This window comes from Rosa chinensis, chromosome 3 (assembly GCF_002994745.2).
Source record: "Rosa chinensis cultivar Old Blush chromosome 3, RchiOBHm-V2, whole genome shotgun sequence".
Taxonomy (NCBI): domain Eukaryota; kingdom Viridiplantae; phylum Streptophyta; class Magnoliopsida; order Rosales; family Rosaceae; genus Rosa; species Rosa chinensis.
This window is the reverse complement of record NC_037090.1, coordinates 49,350,633-49,374,049: the sequence shown is the minus strand read 5'-3', so window position 1 is coordinate 49,374,049 and position 23,417 is coordinate 49,350,633. Positions and strand designations below refer to the sequence as shown.

The following is a 23,417-nucleotide window of genomic DNA, read 5'->3' as shown; positions in this document are numbered from 1 at the left end:
TATTGATTAGTTAGTCACACATGGCACAGCTGCCGTACGGAAGTTCTCAACTGAAGTTGAGGTTTCTTTATAGGGGTCTTGCCCATTTGCCCAGTATTTTCCCCTTTTTTGCCCCGTAAGGCCACTTGGTCCGTATTGTTCCCACTTACACAATTTTCTTAAGAAAAGACTAAAAATTACATTTATTTTTAAGATAGTGACATTTATATCTTATGCTGACGTAAGCAAGGTTCAAAAATGACTTTTTCTTAAGAAAACATGTTCTAAGCCTTGAAATAAAAATAAACTAGCGTTCAACATAGCACAACTTCACCCAACGGTTATTAAAACAAGCGGAATCACTCCTACTTGTTTTTAACACAAAAAAAAGAAAGAAAAAAGGTTTCCTTCAAAACAAAAATCTTGGACTTTAACAAATGATAATGATTGCTAAATAATAACAAAAACTGAAGTATAATAACGATTATGTTGTAAATATTAATGTGGCTATTCATGTAATAGCAATTAGTGTTGCGTGATAACGTGTTGTAAAATGATAGTAAAAGAATTTGAGAGAGAGAGAGAGAGACAGTTTAGATGCAGAGAGTAGAGTATTTCTATTCATCTCACCATGAGGTTTTTATAGGACTACCTCAAGTATTCAAAAGGTAACTATTTAATGATTACACCAATCACTCGTCTGATTACAAATCAATCAATCGCTAATTATATTATGTTAATCACCAATCAATCTTAATTGACATATATCACGGCTAACGTCATATACGGATAGTGGGTCAAGCTTCAGATTTCGTGTACCAAAATACTCGGTTTGAAACTTTATGTATAGAAATTATTAGTAGCCTTTATTTGATGTATAGAAATTATTAGTAGCCTTTATTTGATGTACGGTTTGCAAAATTTTCCCAAATAAAATTGTAGAAGGGAAACAAAGGATGAGTGTATGTAGAGGAAGTTTTGATTCTGGGAATCCGCGACCAATCATACATTTCAAAATAGCTTCAAACTAGAACCCAAGGTCCCAAGCCATATATGCTAACCGTTCCAAAAATATACTCCCCCATACAAAGACTTTTAACATATAACAATAATAAATCCTGTTAAGCTTTATTGAATAAATCAGAAAAAAAAAAAAACTAAAATTCTCCCAGAGGCCAAGAAAACAAGAAAAAGGATTCTACTAAAGGCAGCTGACCTGAGCTATCTACAAAAATCTATAGCAACAGTATCGAGAAAAGTACTATGAATACTGTGCCTACCAGTAGAGAGGGTCTTAAAGAAAATGTAGATGAAGAAGCTATCTGAATAATGAAATTGCAAGTCCCTTGTGAGATGTTCTGTGTTGTCACGGCCGCCATACCCTGAAAGTTGCAGGATAGATCATCCTGATTCTGAACCTGATAGTACATATTAAACGCATATGAAGCATTCCCATTAGCATCTAAATTGTTGCAAGTAGACCCGTATTCCAGTGCTGTGCAATCTGCATAGGTACAAGCATAGTTTATGTTATCTGCAAGTTTGCTCAGATCTTTGGCGTTTGGATTGAACGCACACCATTTCTTTTCAAGATATTGCACATTCTTTGCGCCCATTAGGAACTTGTTTTGACCCTGACCAGTAACGTCAACTGCAAACTTTGGCTGCCCATCATAACCGAAAATTCCCCAATGACGCTCAAAACTTCCAGGGGCAATGCTCTTTGCATCCTCATCAATAAGTCCAAACAAGTAGACTTCTATATATCCAGGCCGCAGAGGGGTGCCTCTATTGGCTCCAAGTTTTGTAAAAAGCCCGTTATAAAATCTGTAAGCATTACCAGCATTGGCATTCTTGTCTCCGTCTGTTGGCCATCCCACCTCCCCTACTATAATGGTCATATCCCCAAATCCGATTGCTTTCAAGGAAGAAACCAAGGTATCAAAATTAGCATCGAAAACATTGGTATATTGAATCCCAGTGGCGGTGTCGACAAGGGCATTTGCATCCCCATCAAAGAAGGCAAAGTTAAAAGGGAAGCCATCATTTCCATATAGACTTAGGAAAGGGTAAATATTTACAGTGAAAGGCGCCTTGTTTTTGGCAAGGAACTGGACAATGTCAGTCATCAGTTGACTGATATCACTCCGGAACCTTCCTGCAGATGGGACGGAATTGGACTCTGGTGAGTTGTAGACATCAGCATTCAAGGGCACAGTAGCCTTTATGGAATCTCCAACCCCAGCTTCATTAAGGGCGTTTTGAATGTTCTGAAGTGCCGGGAAGGTGACATTCAGGAATGAACCATTGTACGATGTGAGAAAAGGCTCATTCCCAACAGCTACATACCTTTGCAAAGACAGAAAGACAATAAGAATAAACAGCAGCTTATTGCAGGACATTGGTTTGAACAAAATCACCACAATCTTAAATTAAAGCCATGGACACAAAAATCAGGAGACGGCAGATATAAAACAACTTGTGTGCTTGAAGCTGAGAACAAAAGTAGCATTGCTAACAACATCTTCCAATGTAGAAAAGAAGAGAAAACTTGAACAAAAGAACAGGAAAAAACATAAGTTTCCATATTTTTGACTTGTTAGAGCAAGTTCACCCGTTGAGGTTGGCCGGTCAAGACTATTCACTGCTTTTTGCCTTTCATTTCCATCCTTTTTCTTGACCAGTCAAATACTGTTCACAAAAAGTCACCGAATGTCAGTTGGCAGGTCAAGAAATTGACCCAGAGTGACTTTTTGTGAACAGTATCAAGAAAAATGGTGAAAATGAAAGGCAAAAAGCAGTGAATAGTCTTGACCTGCCAACCTCAACCGATGGACTTGCTCTTAGTGTCAGAATTCTTTGATGTATTATGTTGGAGAAATATATGTTCCCCATAAAAGATGAAATAAAATTACTCCGATAAAGAGCATAGTTTAATTAACATTAACTCTTTCTGAAACTAAATGGCAATTCCTTTTTAACTCTTCCTAAAAAGAAGAAACAGAAAGATAAGAATCGAAGTGGTGGTCCAAATACAAAAACAAAAACAACGAGATCTGTCTGTACAAAGGGGGCAGCAACAAAAAAAAGAAAAAAGAATAAGAACAAGAAGAGTGGACCGAAACAAAGCATTTACCAATAGGGGTTGTATAAAGAAGGTTTCGAAGGACAAATAAGGTGATGAAAATAAAAGCAGGAATTGCAGGAAGCTATGAAATAAGCAGGAAAAAAAAAAACCTTTTACTTAGAGAAGTGATGTAAATACAAAAGTGAAAGAGAAAGGAGAGAGATGTTTACTTGACGTGAACTCCTCCATTGAAATTGTAGCGGGTCACGTTCCTCCGGACCCATTCCTTGGCACGGGCATAGTTGGTCATAGCCTCAAGTTGATCATTGGGAATGGCAACCATGACCTCGATGTTAGTCCCAGCCAAAGCACTCATGGTCGACTGTTCGGCGTCGAAGAGCTTCACCTTCTGAATGCCATTGTCCTTGAGCATCTGGACAACGGTGTCCGGAGGCATCTTATGCGTAGCCATGGTTCCCCAGTTCACACCAAGCCCTTCAACACCACCACAACAACCCAACACAGCCACCACTGTCACTGTCACTGTTGCCAACATCATCAAATATCCCCTTTCCATTTCCGAGTCCGTTCTGGGAAACAAACAAGAGGCTAGGCTTTTGAGTTATGGATCTCAAAATAATCGGTCCGAGAATTTCTCCCACGAATCAAATAAAACACGAAAGAAAGAATATAACTCACCTTCAGTTGAGGGAGGAGGAGGCCGACCTGATCCCCAGCTATCAAAATCAATTGGGAAATAAACGAGGCAAAGTGATGGAGGAGGAGAGCTGGTTGGAGATCGATGGAATCGATATATAATTAAGCAAAGACAGCAACTGGGATGGAGCAAGGGGATTCGAGGCAGTACGTGGTTGGTCTAACGGCTACTTTTGAAACGAGGCAGAGGCGTTTGTTTGCTGTAATTTTCAAAATAAATAGGCAGCTTTTGTTTTTCGATGGATTGATTAGATTCTCGTCTCCACAGTAAGCTAGGTTGCTTTCTCAAGAGACGAGAGAGAGGAGAGGAAGACCCTTTTCTCTTTCTCTACGTTTATTGTGGAATCGAATTTTCAAATAATAATTCTCTTTTTTTCTTTTTCGACATTGATTCCCAAAATAAATCATTAATTAAAACTGTGTGGTGTGGTTCCAAAATCTAAAGAATGTGAATCGAATAGATTAGAATTAGAGATTAGAGGTCGGTGGTGACGTGGCCCACTCGCCCGCAAACACATCCACATTCCCCCACTTTTTGAAAAGGCGTAGCCACGCGGCAACCAACTTACCGACATCACACGTTCTCGCTTCGGGCCTCTTCTTCTCTTACTCTTTCACCCATTGGGCTGCCCTAATTGGACCCGAATTGGTTTTCCCTCACTTTTAAACTCATCTTTTCATCTAAAACTAGAAATTGTATCCGCGCTTTGCTGCGGGTTTTGGAACTACAACGATATTTCTTAAGGACTAAATTCAAAAGCCTATAAAATATAGTTAACCTGATCATTATATTAACAACTATAAAACATCTCATTTATAAGTTGCAGCTTCATGCTAAGAAACGAAAACATTCAAGAAGAGCAGACCTATATTGCTTTAGAGATACTACCATCATGAACAACAAATCTAGCAAGACACACCATGGGTTGCCCGACTACTCCATCTAGGAACATTGAAACTTGTTAATGCGTAATTGTTAATCTTCTTTAATTAGCTATTAGTTTAATGATATCTTTATCCACAGCAATAAATTAAGTCACCAGTTTGGTTTTGACGCTAAAAGAGATTGTTAATTTTGTCACTTCCTTGGTATGCATACCACATTCTTATCTTGTACATGGTATTTGGAGAACTGGAGAACTTAATGTTAAACATATCCTGCACTTGAACTATTTTGAAACAAAATTTCTGTGTAGTGTGAATGAAGGTAGATGAACACTCACTTTGCTATAAGACAGAGAAGATGACAGAGAATGAATTTGTAATAAGATATCAAGGAAAGTTTTGATCATGCATGCCTATATCCAAAATATATACACACCGACAGTTTTGTGCTGAAGGAATTAAACTACATCTTATTTTAGTGTTTTCTCATCTTCTCATTGAGCACATTGCATGAGAAAGATAATTGACTGATGTTTTCCTCCCATTTCATACTCTGTTCTCTAAAATTGCAAGAACATATTTAATAGTTCTGTGGTCAAAAACAGACCCTTCTCTTCTCAGCCCTGACTCCCTGAGCTCCAGTAAAATGGAGTAATTTGGTGCTGAATCATATGATTAAGCTCCTTCAAGGCTTTCCTGAAAAACAAACACTGCAAATAAGTTTGTGCTTTCTATTAGAATACTCATAATACAAAATCATCTAAAGAATCATCTCACCAGATAAAATAAAATAAAAAAATCTAAAGAATCATCTCAGTCAAAACCCATCTGCTTCTGACAAACTTCTTTTCCTGGGTGAACTAATTATACTTATGTGTCTTCTATCCAAACAGGTAAAGTAACCTATTGTAATTTCCAATTAATGGCTTGGATTGACACATTCCAAAAGTAACCAAAACTTCCCCATTTGAGACTGGTACTTCTGATCTCTCTCTCCTTCTTCTTTTCCTTCTTTCCCCCTTTTTTTCTCCCTCTCTTTCTCAACATTTAAGTAGGTTTCCTCAATTTACTTCTTTCAGACATTAAATACAAAACCCATAAACATGCAAGAAAGCACATAACCCACACCTGAAACACAAATCTTCTGAACAGTAATCACTTGAATTAGAAACAGTAATAAGAAACAAAACCTGCAAGCAAAATCAATCACAACCCAATATCAAAAACAGCATATATTCCATTTTGAAGCATCCAATTCTTGACTCATTAAATACAAAACCCATAAATAGCTTCAATCAGAAAATTTGAGATCAAAAAAATACCGTCTACTTGTTTTCTCTTCAAGCAAGCAAGAGTTTCTAATCTCTCTTCTTCTTCTTCCCTCGTTCTCTTCTCCCTCTCTTTATCTGTGTGCTCAACGAACAACAAAATCCCAAAAGGAGAACGATTTTATCAGGTCTAATGGGAAATAGAAACCCAAACTTCATCAAAAGAGACCCAAACTCTATCAAGTTTTGATCGATAACCATACCTGATAATCTTGAAGAGGTAACGGTATCAAGAACCCAAAATGTATCAAGCTTTGATCAATCACCAAACCTGATAATCTGGAAGAGTCAACGTTATCAAACTCTATGAAAGCTTTGATCGACAACCAAACCCGATAACCAGGGACAGCGAATTTCGGTATATATAGAGGCTTCCAGATTTGTAGATAGACGCTTTTATCGGTGTAAGTAGGTCGGTGTAATTAGAGGCTCTGAGATTTCTAGATAGGTCGGTGTATATAAGAATCAGCTCGGCTCCAACTGACACACCAAAAACAGCTTAAAACAGTAAACGGCTTATGAACAGTAAAATAGCTTAAAAACAGTTAACTGACGTTTTATATATAGTAAACTAGAAATTTTGTCCGCGCTTTGCTGCGGGATTCACCGTTACCAATGAGTAATGAATTAGAAGTATGTAATGGGAAATAGATATTATTACATATGATTGGAATAACTGAAGTTTATTCATCTAGTAATTGTTTTTATAACGTTATCAATGAGTAATGAATTAGAAGTATGTAATGGGAAATAAAAATTATTACATATGATTGGAATAACTGAAGTTTATTCATCTAGTAATTGTTTTTATACATAAGAATATCGTTGAAGACTAATTGTTTTCGTCAAAATGTACATATGTGGTTTGATTTGAACTTTTTGACTCTGGGGGAGAAATTTGGCTTGGTGTGTGAGAAGTTTTTGATGGATGTTGGCTTGAATACAGGTAGCTGATGAAAAAGTAATTGTTCCTTCAGAAACAACTTTAACTCGATTGCTAGATGTGGCTTGAACACAGTTCAACTGTTTGTCCAGAAAAACAATTTCACTGTAATTTGACAGAAAATTAACTGAATCAATGAAACTGGAGAAGGCATTAGTACTGTTATCATTAGAGGTTCATGTAAAATGAGAATAAAGTTGAACATAATATGATTATAGATAGCAAATACAATAATGAATTTTGATACGCGAAAGATGGTTCATTTTTCAAGTTCAGTGCTTGAATTCAAAGGCAAAAAAAAAAAAAAAAGTGTAGTGAATCGAGTATATACAGTGAGAAAAGAATGAAGCTTGAAAGGAATTGAAAGGAATAAACTAAATTAACTAATTCAAGAATATGAGATTGTTTAGTAGAATGTAGCAGACAAATAGCACACCTGCAGATTTTGGAGCTATGATGCTATGGTGTTCCAAGCTTGACAATTCTACATATTTTGGAGCTATATATGATGTTCCAAGGACCACACCTGCAGATCAAGATCAAAGGAAGGAATAAGAGATCAAGAGTAACTAAACTAAAACAGATTTAGTCATTATAGCAAGATTTTCTTTATGTCTCTTCTGAAATTCTTTGACCTGAATGATATATATTAATTCTTGTTTGCTTTGTACTTCTCCATCTGTAGATTATAATATTTATACAATCAAACTACGTAATAGAAATAAATGTATCAAACTAACGAACGATGCATTAAGATGTCAATGTCTAGTAATGAATGTGTTGAATGGAATCAGTAGGGGAATTAAGTCTATCCATATAACATACCTTTTCATACTGTCAAGCCAGTCCTGGGTGAATTATTATGACCTGAGAGGGAAACAATGTGTTGTTGTTTCAAAGGGGGACTTCGATCCAGCGTTTCCATTGGGCTGACTGTCATTTTTCCTGCGCATATGATAATTATAACAAATACATTAATTAGTCAGCTTCAGAACAGAAAATATCATAAACACTTTTCAATATGTATAGAAAAGAATAGGAAAATTGTGTAACTATATAGAACTAAACTCTAACAAATGTTCAAGTTGAAGTAAGCAAGGCAAGGAAACATCGGACCAGAAGAAATGCATACTGATTGTGCGTTTGAAATGCATACCAAGCAAGCAAAGAGAGGTGAATGGATGCGGGTGGGCCTGTGTATAAAACTGGTAAGCTTAGACCGTGAGGGAATGAGGATAGAGTGTAAACAAAGACGAAGAGCAGTTAACCGACTTTCTTTATTTGGAGTGCATGGAGTCATGTGTGCAGTCCTGCAAAACATTTAAAGAATTAGAAAGAATTGCATTATTACATTAGAGGTTAACTTTTATTAATCATAGAAACATAATAGTTTGAGGAAACTCACTAAGGGAGACATAAATGGAATGAATGATGGAAAGTTTGGAAGTTAAGATTTTTTGCTGTTTGGTTAATATCCTGATTATCTATTTGCACCGGATTACACTTTGTTGTCCCAGTCAAGGACTCAACCAAAGATAATACTGATGGTTAGGTTTTGACTCCAGAATCTGGTTTATATATTTTAGGAAATTTTTATTCTAATTAAGAACTCAGAAACCAATTAACTTAGAACTACATGAACTTAATGTTGGATGGTGATAGGTGGCTTACTCAAATCATCTTCTATGTGCTGACATTAATGGTTCATCTAATGAGTTCATCTATTATTAACTGCATAAATTAATGTTGGGTCCGTGCAAACCCATAGGTTTGACATAATGTTCCAAAATTTAGACTTAAAAAACCCAACCATGGCACATAAATAGGTATTATTCCCTTATCATTCAGACCATAAAGAAAACCCTTCAAGAGGTTTAAGCACCTGCTTTTGTTATTTTTTTGTTCTCCTGCGGAATAAAACTGCCAGCAGATCAATTCTAAAGCAAGAGATATGGTATAGCCTAGTTGGATTTGTTAACTCATTCCAAGAGAAACAGAACTTGTGTTTGCTTTTGCACTGCGAAATACAGACATTATCCTCTTTATTGTTAACAGGTATACAAAGAATCATAATGTGACTATAAGCTGTTCTATTATATCAGTGGAAGTATTGGAATAATACTGATAAATCAATTTCCAAACCTTACAGCTGAGTTTCCCAATTTCTTTATCGCAACTGATTGAAGAGAAAACAAATAGTAAACAAAGTTACAAAGTAGTATTTCAGGAATTCTGTTTCGTGATATAAGGATGCAGACTCTAGTAATATATATGTAATGTCATCAAACTGATTTGAGTTATTATTCAATGGCATATAAATTTAAGTACAAACCAAATGAAGTAATATTGAATGTTTTAATTACCTGGTTGAAGCTCAAGCTTCAATCCAATTTGAAACTGTGGTTGGCAAATTGATACACGACAATTCTGAACATGTGAAAAGAACTTATCAATTAAACCACAAATCGACAATAACAAAATATGTGTAGCTTTAGTGTATCTCAGAAAAACAAAGCAAAGATTCAAACGTGATTGAGAACAGATGTTACAAATGTAATACAAATAGAAATTTGATATAAGAAGCAAACAATGATTGGAAAGAGCCAGAATCCGAAGAGTGGATAATGATTGTCAACAACTGTGAAACTACTTGCAGTTTTATAGGTTCAAATCTTTCCAATTAATCAGTCAGATTTCAAAGTGGAAAAGAAACAAAATTTGTGAAAGATAAAACCCCATATCAATTCGAAATCAACAACAACAAAAAAACCCAATCAAAAAGTAACAAAAACGATAGAAGAGAAAGAGTTTGAAACCTCGAATCTTCACCCATACGAAACAAACTAAAAGCACAGATTAATGATGTGGTAAAACTAATTGAATACTGTAACAATCCAGCAAAAAAAGAGTTAAAAGACTTGAATCAAAGAATTTGAATCTAGTAAATGTAAAATCTTACCAAGCTTTTAGCGATGTTGATGTTGATGGGCGATTTCGATGTCGGCCAAGAGGAAAGAGTGATGTTGATGGAGGCTTCTGGAAATCAAAAGGCAGGAGAGACTTTGATCCTAAACTAAGGTTAATCCCTTTTGAGCACATGACGTGCAGTCCTACAAAGACAGTCAATAACTATTAGCTCTGCGGCCTGTGGAGACAAAACCCGACCCCGAATTGAAGTCTCCGATGAAGAAGGTGGCGTTGGAGGAAGAGCCGCAGTTGAAGATGTAGTCGTCTGAGTGAAGGAGATTTCTAGAGGCTTCCAGATTTGTAGATAGGTCGGTGACTCGGTGTATATATAAATCGGCTCGGCTCCAGCCGACACACCAAAACAGCTCACAAACAGTAAACGGCTTATGAACAGTCAAACGGACGTTTTATCTTTATTAATTAAGCCAATTCCTGATAGAATGGTTAAATTTTTGAAGTGTCTATAATGCCCACGGTTTATTAAAACTCTACATATAAAAAAATGCTATACGAGGAATATGATGGTAATTTTCAAAATAAAAGGCAAAACAAAAACAAGTCCGCGGCAGAGATGAAAAGAAAAGAAAAAATACAAGAAAAGAAGAAGAAAAACGGTCGCCGTCGCCCACGATCTCATGGAGGCAGAGACTCAGGACGACGTGGGAATTCAAATGTATACATCAACACTCATCGTCTTCCAATTCCCAGTTCACACGAAAATAGGAAACAAATAAAGAAAGAAGAGCAGCGCAGAATCAAACCAAAAAGGAGGAGAAAATTCTTATCAAATCGGCTTAGGTCAGACTTGATAATTATCATTGGGTAAGTTTCAAATTTTGTTTTCCATTGAATTTCAGATTCAGTTGGTTTAAGCTTTTCTTTGGTGTTTGAATTTTTCAGTGATATGCTAAGAAGTCCGGTGTGATCCTTCGGTCTTTTATTTTATATCAAACCGTTAAGTGCATTGATTTTATCCTTGGGTGATTGATTTTATATCAAAAGTGTTGAATTGTTCAGAATTTTAGTTATTTCGGTTTCATTCGCTTTTTCAAATGAATTAATTGTTTTATGGAACATTAGCACTCCGTGTTGTTAATCTTTCGGTTTTGTTTTGCTCAAGTAGTGCTTCAGTTTCTGTTATCTAATGTCCAGTGCTATACATGTCAGTATGTGTTATGTAATCAGGCAAAAGAAATTCGTCAGTTTTACTCCAACAAAATGGTCTTTATTGTTTCTTTCCTGTCATACTAATGTACGATGGTTATATGTGGTTTAGGAACTCATTGACTGATTATATCAAGAGATATTGGTGTTTTGGCTTAATTAATAAAGATTTACTGAGTAAATTGCTTCAAGAGGAGGTGGGCCTGCCAAGCAATAGAGATATTATACAGAAATATATATAAACACACCCGGGTTTTCTAATCCAATCCATGGGGTTCAGTTATAATATCAAAGTCTGTATATCAAAGTATGTATGTTGGCATGGGTGAAGCCTGACATTGGACGTTTAATACTTGAAGGGTTAGTTTAGTTCATCTTTATTCAATGGTAATCATTGTCGATCACTTGGTTTTTTTTCTTTCCGTTTTTTTTAAAGACTATGCTAAGAAGTTTGCTGTCATCCTTGGGTAATGGAGAAGTTTTTTGTGATCCTTAGGTATATTTACAATTTTGGTTCTTTTGTTTATAGTCAATTTAAATGAACTAATTCTTTTATCTTTGGGTTTTGTTTTGCAGAAGTATTAGGCGAAGCCACTTTTGCACTCTTTTACGGAATATTTATGTTTGAATTCTGAATTGTGCTTTAGTTATGTTATCCCCAAAGCTTGGATCCACTCTTTTGGGTTAGTGGATTACTGCATTGGGGGTTTAAGAAGGTTCTGTGTCGCATTTCAGTATTGATTGTGTGTATATACATATAAATCCTGTCCAATTTTACTGCTGCAAATTGCCTCGAAAGCTTTAGTGTAGGAAATTGTGTGTCTTTTTACATTGACTATGAATCATGAGTTGCTTTCCATACTTTAGTTTCTGTAGATGGATAAATTCTTCGATGATGCTATAACTGAGTTAAGTGCTTGAAGGGTGTGTGCCCATTTCTTTTGGTTTGAGGTTTATACATTTCTTGATTTTTTCAGCTGCGGTAGTTAGAGGTTGTGGAAAGTGTGGACTATAGTATTTGGCTGAGCCTATTGATGCATGCTCGACATTGATTTTTTTGTCGTGTGTTGATTTATAGTGTATGCCTTTTCGTGCAGCAGAAAATCCTTCTGCATCGACCGGATTATATTGATACTTTGATAGTACACCAAAAGACTGGGCAACTCGACGGTCAACTCAAGTCCGGTTGGGTTCACATACCACTATGTCTGAGTCAGATTCACATACTAGACCGATTCAGGTCCACAGAGACGAATCAGGGGCAACCCAGACTATGGATGCTTCAAGTACGTACTGGGCTAATACTGAAACTACCATAAAAATATAAGAGGAACTATAGCCAGGTTAAAGCATGCACTACTTCCAATAAGTTCTGCTACGCTGTTACCGTAACACACTGTTACTACATGATCATTTAATTGTTTGAAAGCAAATAAGGTGTTGATGACAATGGACCAGTACTCTGTCTTTGGGCATAGGTAAAGTAATCATATATCTAAATAGGGACAGGGTTATGTTGTTCAGAATGATTTATTATTTCATTCGCCGCAAGAAAGCATGAATTTGAGAAAGACATTTTTATTGCAACCTATTTAGATATGATTAGTTTCATCAGTATTGCAAGGTAATATAAATCAATGAATCATATCATGTGGTTAGTGCATGAGAAAATCAGTAAAAATGAACACTGTTTATCTCAGTGAGCTTATTTTTAAAGAGTGGAACAAAATTAAGCATGCACAGTATGTACTCTTAAGCTCTGTTTCTTTTCTTTTAAATATGTTTTTATTTTGTGGTAGTTAACCAATTCCAATAATAAGTAGACTTAAAGGCGGGATGACCTATATTGCTACTGGGTTCCAACCATTCAAGTTAGATATATTTGTATATACCAGTGCGAATTTTTGTACAAAGTTTTAAGGATTTTACTAATGGATTGATAAACACATATACAATATTTTATAATATCTGTATGGGATATGAGTCAGGTAATATGCAACACAGAGATTATATTGCACTCATGAGTAATATTTCAAACATGCATAGCAAGAGAGGGAGAACAATACGCACGCGCGAGCGCGGCCCTTCCGCATGCGCATCGCGCGTGCAGGAAGGCTAGTATATAGTAAACTAGAAAATGTGCCCGCGCTTTGCTGCGGGACTTATTATTATTACAATTACATTATTATGTATCATTCGGATAATCAAATTATATTCAGCTAATGTCAGTGGTGAAAATTGTTTGGCTGAGTAATTGCTTGTATAGACAATAATATTGTTGATCTCATAACATTAATTTGTAGAAACTTTGTGCAAACTAATTTAAAATTATTGATTACGGGGGAGAAATTGGAGTAAGCTGTCTTCACACACACTTTGAGGTCATGTACAACTTACCAACTACCGTTTGAGGTCAAGTACACATTACCCAAATTTCTTGACCCCAATCAATAAGTTGAAATGAAACTTGGTGTGTCAGAACTCTTTGATGGAAGTTGGCCTGAACAGATTGAGCCAATGAAAAAGCACATTGAGACTTCTTTTGTGTAAGACTTTAGTGGCTTCGTGTTGCACATCTTTTTGCTGGATATAAGTTAGCCTCTGGTCTTGATATTAGCTTCCAGTCACTCCAAAGTGGTTGTTTTGGCTGTGATGATATAGAAGTTTTATCAAAGATGTTATACAGTATGAAATGTTATAAGCAGGAAAAATGTTATAAAATAGTTCATGTATGATTCTTAGCTGAAATGTTAAGATGGTGAGGTAGTACAGCAAGAGATTAAAGCAGTTTGATTCGGTGTGTAAAAGTTTAGTGTGAAGTTAATCTACTTGAGACACGATCATATCTTAAGAGAAGTACAGTTTATGTGCAATTTGATATGAATTTGTTTTCAGATTGTAAGATTGGGAAAAGAGATATTCACCTTTATCCGAGAGTGAGCTAACACTGTGCTCAATCCTCTGTTGAGTCTTTTGCATATAGTTCTCTACATATTTTGGAAGAACAACAAAAGCTTGAGAATATATATTAGGTGTTGATGATTATATGTCTAAAATAAATAATTTATGTTCAATTAAGACAAATTCACCGGGAAAAACACAGAAACCTGCTCAGCCATTGGTACCTCACCATTAACAACAGTAACCTTTGCCTGAGAACAGAGTTCATAATATTTGCCTCAGAACATAAGAGCCCTAGCTTGCATGCTCATTGTTGTTTCATCATGATTTTTTATTTCAAATTTCAAATAGTTAATTTACAAACAAACACAATACTTATTTCATTTATTCCTCAGTTATGAGCATAGAAAAGATAGACACAAATATATACAATACAGAAGAGAAATATACAGAAGATAAATTTTGCTGGCTGGTTACTTCAATGCTTTTTAACTTTACATGAAACAAATATTTATGTCCTTTGAATTTGATAAGAAACTAAAAAAAAAGAAAAGAAAAGCAATGTTTTTTAGTGTTTTTCAGTAGATTTCTGATTTAAAGTTTGTACAGATTCATTCAATTCCACATCTTAGTCTCAAATACAGACTCAGATCAGCAGGTTTTCATCAGTACAAATATTTTCTTAGTGTTAAATCAGGATAGAAATTTAACGCAAACCGAATTAATAGTGTTGGCATGCAAGAAGGAGATAGGAGATGTCAGTATACCTTGAAATGTTTTCACCCTGAGACTTGTGAAGATGACTAAAACTGGAGGAGAAAGTTCTCTTATACTGTCTGTTTCAAACCCACGTGCAAGGTCTCCCCACAGACACTATCTGCTATGAATAGCACAACTCTGTCCGATTACTTTTTCTGCAAGTAGAGGAGCAAGTTATTGCATACCTAATCGAGATTGATAGTTCACAAAATCTTACAGATATAGATTACAACATCACGCTCATAGCAAAATTACAATCTAAGAATATGAAAGATAAGAGTGATATAAAGTTGGCAAATTGGGATCTATCTATAATATATAGAGCATGCTTGACGTGATAATATAGGAGGACAAAATTAAGTCAGTAAGTTCCAGGTGTAGATATTGCATACATTTTGGCATATTACTGTGGAAACTCCTCTCAGAGCTTTCCTTAGGAATGGCTTGTCCCTTGAATCTCTAGTCAATGACTTCGTAAACAAAAACCACAACCATGTAATGAATGTTTGAAAAACAATGACAAAGAAATATGAATAAAACAACCAAAAAGACTAACAGAACATCCTTTCCCTCTCAAAAGGGGTAAATTTATATCAACTTAATTCCCATCTACCTCAACATAAGTTCCAAATGTTTCAAGTGCAGCTTGCTTATCCTTCACCAACGCTTTTACCCTAGCTCTTTTGACAATCAACCTGTAACAAATTCAATCAGTTCATGATGAACACAATTACTTGAAGCAAAACCCACTACGCTTGAAGAAAATTATGAAAGCTTATAATCATATGAAATGTTACAGAAGATAGCTATTGGAATTGAGGAAAAAACAGAAGATAAACATACCAAGTAAAACGGAACGAAAATGAGGGTTTCTTCAGTATCCATGTTTCAAGTGAATTGGATTCACCCACAAAATTTCAGTACACAAAATTACCTCAGTAGTAGGAAAAGAGCTAGATGTGTAATTACTAAAAGATAAACTTGTGCTGCTTAAACTTAAAATTGCAATGATAAGCATAGACTTTGTACCTCATCAAGATCAGTTAATCTTCCCTCCAAAGTAAAAGTATTCCTGTTTAGTCCCAACCTCTCAAGTTCAGCTTCAAGTTCTGTCTGTATTTTACTTATCGTATCTGAACTCATACAAACTCTACCATCATACTTCATTTTCTGTTCAGGAGATAATTCAAACATCTGTAACAATCATCCTGTGATCATCTGGTGTGCTGTTCCAAACAATACCCTACTAACATAAAAAAATAAAAAATAAAATAAAAAAATATAGTAAAAAACAAACAAACAAAAAGAATTATAGGAAAAGCTGATAATGAATCTGAAAAGCATTTATCTAACGTTTCCTCTTGAAAACCAGTACACATCTCAATCGGTTATGAATTAAGATTAACTATCAAATAGAAAACAAAGACAGCAAATTGATATCTAGATTAGATACACATTGATCTCTAAATCAGTAATAAAACATGGATACGTTAGCCCTCCAAATATTGAATAATCACCAAATTTATTTCATAGTCTAAAAATGCAAGACATTCATGAAAGAAAACTCTACTATTTATTTCAAATTTATTTCCTTAAGCTTCATACTAATGCAATACCCAGAAACAAAAAGTTAAGGATTCACTCATTGAGATGATTAAGTTTCATATGCAATGGAGGTTGCATGTGGCCTAGTTACAACCTATACCATATCTCCATGATCATCTCTGCACAAAACTCCAAGAAATAGAACATTATAGAAATGGGTCGGAGAGACGGATAAAGAGGCCAACCTTGACACCCTTTGGTCCCATTGCATCTTTTACCTCCTTGGAGTCTCTTCCTGTCCATTTGGAAGTCTCGGGAGTCTTTCAATATCAATTTTCTGTTTTGTCAATCCTGGGAATTTTTCAGAAATTGCATGCTCAATTATTTCCTCTTTGAATTACAAAAAAAAAACTTGCACAAATTAGGGAGACAGTAAGTTAAAATAACTCTATCTACCTGCAAAAATTTCCCAAAAAAAGGAAAAACCAAAGAACCAAATGTTCAGATAACTCTTGGAGGCTTATCTGACCCATTTTCTTCTTACCAATTCTTTTCTGTTTTCCAAAGATTTCAGTATTAAACATAGGAAGAAATTTTGAGAAATTGAAAAATATCGAACCTTTGAGTCGATTCTAGTTTATCGAATCCATGACATCTCTAATTTCTCCCCCAAATCTTCTTTATTCTCCCAAAGAAACGAACTGAGCTGAACCCAGACATAAAAAATCCAATCGATACGAAACGCTCTTCTCTCTACCGATCTGAATCTCACAGACTCCAGTTCCGTATGCTAATATCAAACAGAATCAAAATTCTGAATCTTTTGACTTCTCCCAGCTCAACAGACAAAAAAAAAAAAACAGGAAGAAACTGCTTCGACTACTTCTTCTACTGAATCAGAGGGGATCGAACTTGATGATGATGAGATTATGAGAACAAACTCTGGTTCTTCTTCTTCGTTGTTGTCTCAGCAAGCCCAAACTTTTTTTGCTTTTCGTTCTGTTCTCCTCTCTCTCTCTCTCTCTCTCGGAAGTCCCGAGTTCCCTTTCTTCTTCGATGCGCTAAACATCAGCAGTTCAGCACTACTGTCAAGTTGAGAGAGAAGAATTTACTGTGTCAAACAGGTAATTTAAGAAAACATAGAGGGCAAAAGCGTCACTTTAAATCGGGGGCCTTAGGAACAGTGCTTATGAACAGTAACTGACCTTTGGTATATAGTAAATTTGACGGTCATCTGAGCCCATTAATTACCAAAGAAAAAACATAGTTAAATTAGTTTTAAGTCAAAAAACCATGACCTATTTTGAATGTAATTCAGAAGAAATTTTTTGTTAATTGCGACCTAGTGACTAGGCATCCACATTAGCTTACTTTTCTAAGTAGAAGTTAATGTAGAGTAACTAAGTTGCTCTTTAGATGGATCAATTAATTGAGAGTTAATGTTGTTTTTCATTTAATTTGGCATTCATAAAAACCATACCAATTATAATATGTCATCAGCACAACAAAACCCCTTAATTGATGCATCGTCATTAAAAAAAAATTATAACTTAAATAAAATGATTGTACCTTACCATCATTTTTCTACACCCTGTATATATCTTGTCTCTTTTCTTCTTCTTTATTCTCAACACTTTCTTCTTCTTTTTACACCTTCATTATAGAATTATCATGTTGTTCAACTTCATTATACAATCAAATAGATATTTCAGATGGGTATTTGTAAGAATGTTTTGATCCATCTAAAGAGGTAATACTCTACATTGTGCATATCTACTTTTGCACCTTAAGATAAATCGTACAAAGGAGAGATATTCTGGAAAGGAAGATGCATTTTCATATCTTAAGGGAAAGGGAAGTTGCTATGGTTCCTTTTTTTTTTCCCCGTACCTTTTGATTAGGAACAATGTTAAAACTAAGTTGTTTTTTTTTCATTACCTTGTGCATAGATATATTTCCAATTTTGATATCTAGTACAAAAGTAATTCCTTAAGAGGAAAGACAAGCTGAAATGATTTTTTTTTGTTCTACCTTTTTATTAGGAACCATGTTTAAACTACCTTGCTCTTTTTTTTTTCATACCTTTTGATTAGGAACAATGTTAAAACTAAGTTGCTCTTTTTTCATCACCTTGTGCATAGATATGTTTGCAATTTTGATACCTAGTACAAAGGTAATTTCTTAAGGGGAAAGGCAAGCTGAAAATATTTTTTTGTTTTTTTCTACATTTTTATTAGGAACCATGTTTTTCCTTTTTCATTACCTATTACAAAGGTAGAAGTAGTGTTGGTTTCTTTTTCCCTACCTATTAAGTAGGAACAATATTAAAACTCGACCATGGACTAGTCTATTATATCTCTAAGTATTGTTGTGTCAACGATGTTACTTAGTTTGTCTTATTTTTTTCTTTTTGACTCTAGGATATAGATACACTACATTGTTTGAGAATTTATTGATGTTTCATGTAGGTATACATGATATGTTTACATAAATTTAGCTGCCATATTATTTATTATAATTTCCTTGAGTATATTTTAGGAATTTGAAATTCAAAATTTTAATATTTAAACTGAAAACAAAGTCCCTAAATTATGAGATCTTGATTTGTTTCCTTTATTTACCTTGAGGGGCAAAATGGACAACAAAAAAAGTGGTTGGACCGCAATTAAAAATAAAAAATTGGCCGGACGACGATGAAAATTGGTGTAGCAAATTGGACCTTGATTAAAATACCTCAAGAAAAATTAACCGTCTGTTGAGCAAAAATTGCACAAAGTGTAAAATGTCACCCAACGTAATTTCACTCGTATTCATTAACAGAACAGAGTTTTAATTATTTCGGATTCGACCCATTCAAGACAGAATGTGTCTCTTAATTACAATCTCTTGTTATAAGAGAACACCCTTTGATTCCATTTATAAAGAAACCAATGTGTGTTTGTTTGTTTTTGCGGCTGCACCCAAATTTTGGAATGGGTTGCCTACGTACCTGGGAAGGGATCAATCCACTCGTAGTTCAAGAGTTCCAATAGGTGAACGACCCATTGGAAGGCTTGGATTTTGGAATAGGAAAAGTGTTTAGGATGCGGTTGCATCTAGATTATTTGATTCCAGATTGCCTACATACCCTTGCGGGATCAAACCACATGTAGTTCCAGCATTTGGGATTTAAATGGGTAGATGACCCATTTATTTTTTGATTTGTGTTTGAGATATTTGTGAGGGTTTAGAGCCCTTGCATTTGCTTTTGGATAATTTGGGAATGATTTTATTTTTCTGGCGTTTGGGTGAATTTGACTGGTGGAGTCAGGGATTCGATTTGAATTTGTGGTTGCATCTAGTGGGTCGCTAGATTGCCTACATACCCTGTGAAGGGATCAAACCATTGTAGTTCTGAAAATTTTGGGAATTTGTGATTTTTCTTGGTTTTGTACCAAAAGGATATTTTTAGGTTCCGAGGTATTTTTAACGAAACCAAAGCCCGGGTATTTGGAAATGGAAACCCATAGCGTCATTCTTTGCCGAATTCTTCAAATGGGCCCAAGTTTGGACATTGGCTTCTTTTGTATCCTCGTGAGTCATGTTTCTCGATCCATGAAGCTTTCTCGGCCCCAAATTTCATACCGGCACCTTCAGTCTACCGAGCAGACTCCGAGTCTCAATTTTTCTTGTGTAGAATTCGGAGATGTATATTGTACTTTTATTGTGGGCATCAGAAACACTTCCAAAAGGCCCAAAGGCTCTCAGAGGCCCAACTGCTATTTTTCCTTCACTTATTTTTTTAATTTTTTTCTTTCCTCACAACTGCTCCGTTTCAATTTCCACCGTCCCCAAACCCAGAGAATACGAGCTTGGAATGCCATTCTTGCTGAGTCGAATCAAAGATGGATTTGAAGACCGAAATCAACTTGAAGATGGGATTGAGGATAGAGTCGCAACTACATTCTTGCCCAAGGAGGATTTCAGAGCCTGCAATTGAGATTTCTGCACACAAACTGGGTGAGGATTTCATCCTTCATTTCACTCCTTTGTTTGATTTGTGTACAACAAACTGAAATTTTCTTCTCGGTCCTTCTCATCGGCGACTCGGGGAATTGAATATTGTTTTCTGGTGTTGTGAGGTCCAACAAGGCAAAGGTACACTTTGGGCTGTGAAAGCAATACTCCTGCCTTTGACTTTTCAGGTGCGTTTATGAGCATAATTTTGAAGAGGGAATCCTTGCTCCCACTGATAAGTCCCTGCGATTAACCTTTTTTTCTTGGCGTTACAGGGGAAACTTTACATCTCATCGTGGTCAGGTAATCAAAGCCTTTGGACTCCCAATATTGCTTTCGTTTTGGTGCGTCTGGTTTGGAAGTAGAGACTAGCTCCTTTTTATTATTAATTTTGCTTCTTTTTGTCTTTTCTTCTTTGTGGTGGTACTGCACACAGCACACTTTGCACAGAGAGAATGCATGATTAATTAAACATTCATACTTGGTTGTAAGATCACAAACCAAGATATTTCTTCTTCTACTTTCTCATGTCGGCACCTCTTGGATATTTCTTGCAATAATGTTGGTTCAGGACTTATTGCCCTCTCCTTGAATAGATTTAATTTGGCTTTGGAATATGCCCTGAATGATAGTGCACTTTCAACACATTTTGATGAACAATGAGCCAAATTGTCTCCAATTAAACCTTCAAGTTGGTTCTTGTCAGTCCACCTAGAGACTTTCATTACTTTTTTTTGTTGACACCGCTTCGAAACTTTTGGGACGACGAATGCTTCCAAACTTGTGCACATAAATGGCTTTGAAGTTTGCAAATTCTTATCTTTCTTTCTTCTCTTGACACACTGCACCCACGAACACATACTTGTCAACCCTTGAGATCAAGTCTTGGTCTGTCTCATTTGGTTGTCTTGACCATTTGCAAATATAAGAACCTGTCCATCAGACTTGTCTTGGAATTGGCTGCCACAAAGAGTGTGATTAGTTTTGACAACTTGTGACCTGCCTTGCAATCCCACTACCCAGCTTTCTTTCTTGTTTGTCATCTTTCAATGTTAAAAGCCTCGGACTGTCTCTTTGGCTATTTTAGCTTTGTTCTTGGAATTAAATGCTTCAAAGCTTGTATTTAACTTTAACAAGTTTGTTTCCTGTGCAGGCTCAAGTCGGACCAGGTGATAGTAGTCACAGCATTCTAAAGGTGAGTTTCTTCTTTAGAGTATCAGCTGTTTCAACTTATTTGCAGACATTAAATTTAAAGTCTGCTGCAGAATTGTATTTATTTTGATAGCCTATCTCCATGTTTTTGCAGGTGGATGCGAGAAGAGCAACTATAGTGCAGCCAAGTATCAGAACTCCGGGATTCAAACTCAAGGGTGAGGCTTTCTTTTTGTTTACCCATTGATTTGTTTAGAATAGGTACTTCGGAACGGAGGTTGGGACTGGCTCTTTTTGGCTATGGAGTTTTGAAAAGATGCAGGGAGGAATTATATGTGGTGTTTAAGTGGAATTGACAGAGTTCCTGTTATCATTTTTATATTGAACCACAACCCTATGGTGATTCAAAAAGGGCCCTCTGACAGTTCGGTGTATTAAACAGCCAAAACTTGAGGATAATATCGGCACCCTAAGGTACGCCGTATCAAAGTTCTGAAACAGTATTGGCACCATAAGGCACCGCCACCGGAGCTTTGAAAGCAGTTTCGGCACCCTAAGGCACGCCGAATGAAGCTCTGAAACAGTATTGGCACCGAAAGGAACCGCCACTGGAGCTTTGAAAGTGGTAAAACCATAAAGAGATGCAGACGGATCCTCCACCTTTGATTCCTATGGAACACGCTGCAGCTTCTTCTGTCTCCTTTGCTTTCCTTCTCCTTCTGCTTCTGTTTTCTTTTTTTTCGGCACAGCCCTCTTGGCTTTTTATATAATGCACTGATGGTATGATTGAGTTTTAGAGAGACTCTTGTATTTGATATGCATTGAAACACCAAAAGATGGCTGTAATCTTTATCATGGAAGTTCCCCGTGTACGGGTTGCACTCAAACTCTAGTATTTGATAAGCTTGTGAGCAAATATGACGTGGGCCTTTGGCTTTCATAGACTTTCTGTCTTCTTTTTTTTGCTTACTTCTTTTATTTTTTATTCCTTTTTTTTTTTGTTTCAACACCGTCTTGTTTAAGAAATTGGGAGAGAAATTGCTATCTTTCGTTGATAATAGGGGTCTCTTTATATAGATGATTACAAGCATAGAATCAGAGTCTTACAAGGAAACGTAATCATACAATTAATTGGATATCTCCGAGAATATCTGTAAGACTAACCTATTACAACTTAGACAAGTAACTAGAATTTGGGCCAGACACACAATTCAGATATACTTGAACACTCTCCCTTGTGTCACCCAAACACGGTGCTCCTCTCGTTGCCTCGTCAAAAACCTTATTGAGTAACAAAAACTCTGTGGGATAAAAATAACCTTGATCGAAGGAGAAAAAAAGTATAACACACCCTTCACATTTTGAGATCAAACATGTATGCATCTCTCCTTGATGTCTGCGTCTCCCCCTAATGACTACGATAATAGGAGTTCGGATAACTTTAGCAAACCAATGCTTACAACATGTTTCTCGAACTTGGATTTCGGTAGTGACTTAATAAACAAGTCTGCTACATTGTCCTCAGATCGAACCAGGTTCACTTTGATCTCGAGGAGCTTCTATTGTTGCTGATTATAGAAGGACTTGGGCAATATATGCTTGGTGTTGTCGCCTTTGATATAGCCTTACTTCATTTGTTCGATACAAGCAGCATTATCCTCATAAATGTTGGTAGGCTCATCCGTGGTAGATTTCAAATCACAATTGCTTCGAACATGCTTGATTATGGATCCAAGCCATATACATTCCCGAACCGCTTCGTGAAGAGCAATAATCTATGCATGGTTCGAAGAGGTAGTGACAAGGGTTTGTTTTGTAGACCTCCAAGATATCGCGGTCTTACCCATGGTGAATACATAACCAGTTTGGGAACGATCTTTGTGTGGGTTAGAGAGGTACCCAGCATCAGCAAAACCTTCCAAAACACTAATGTCTTTTTGGGATGGGGAGAGGGAACGCAAACCACTATTGTTGGTGTCCCTCATACATGATGGATCCGAATCTATCATCGCTC

The 23,417-nt window shown here is 36.0% G+C and overlaps 1 protein-coding gene and 2 long non-coding RNA genes across 4 annotated transcripts; 1 reads left to right on the top strand and 2 right to left on the bottom strand.

The window, feature by feature from the left end:
• Window positions 1-1,080: 1,080 nt before the first annotated feature.
• On the bottom strand, window positions 1,081-4,295 carry LOC112193776 (glucan endo-1,3-beta-glucosidase 8). Its single transcript, XM_024334001.2, has 3 exons — window positions 3,746-4,295; window positions 3,277-3,636; window positions 1,081-2,328 (listed from the first exon to the last, which is right to left on the bottom strand). The coding sequence occupies exons 2-3, from the start codon at window positions 3,621-3,623 to the stop codon at window positions 1,215-1,217; spliced, it is 1,461 nt and encodes a 486-aa protein (XP_024189769.1). The 5' UTR covers window positions 3,624-3,636; window positions 3,746-4,295; the 3' UTR covers window positions 1,081-1,214.
• Window positions 4,296-6,867: 2,572 nt separating this feature from the next.
• On the bottom strand, window positions 6,868-10,165 carry LOC112193778. Its single transcript, XR_002934022.2, has 6 exons — window positions 9,879-10,165; window positions 9,283-9,346; window positions 8,076-8,229; window positions 7,745-7,864; window positions 7,356-7,445; window positions 6,868-7,024 (listed from the first exon to the last, which is right to left on the bottom strand). It is a non-coding gene; the product is annotated as an uncharacterized LOC112193778 (long non-coding RNA).
• Window positions 10,166-20,076: 9,911 nt separating this feature from the next.
• Window positions 20,077-21,739, top strand: LOC112194918. 2 transcript variants are annotated; one of them, XR_005808757.1, is made up of 4 exons: window positions 20,077-20,439; window positions 20,527-20,554; window positions 21,405-21,446; window positions 21,558-21,739. It is a non-coding gene; the product is annotated as an uncharacterized LOC112194918 (long non-coding RNA). The 2 variants fall into 2 exon arrangements; XR_002934195.2 differs by having other exon boundaries at window positions 20,527-20,612.
• The last annotated feature ends 1,678 nt before the right edge of the window (window positions 21,740-23,417 follow it).

Bases quoted from the DNA above. Each gene is read 5' to 3' on its own strand.
- LOC112193776 (XM_024334001.2), bottom strand. From the start codon at position 3,623: ATGGAAAGGGGATATTTGATGATGTTGGCAACAGTGACAGTGACAGTG. The intron at 2,329-3,276 runs GTAAACATCTCT...GTCTTTGCAAAG, and splicing joins AATGGAGGAGTTCACGTCAA to GTATGTAGCTGTTGGGAATG.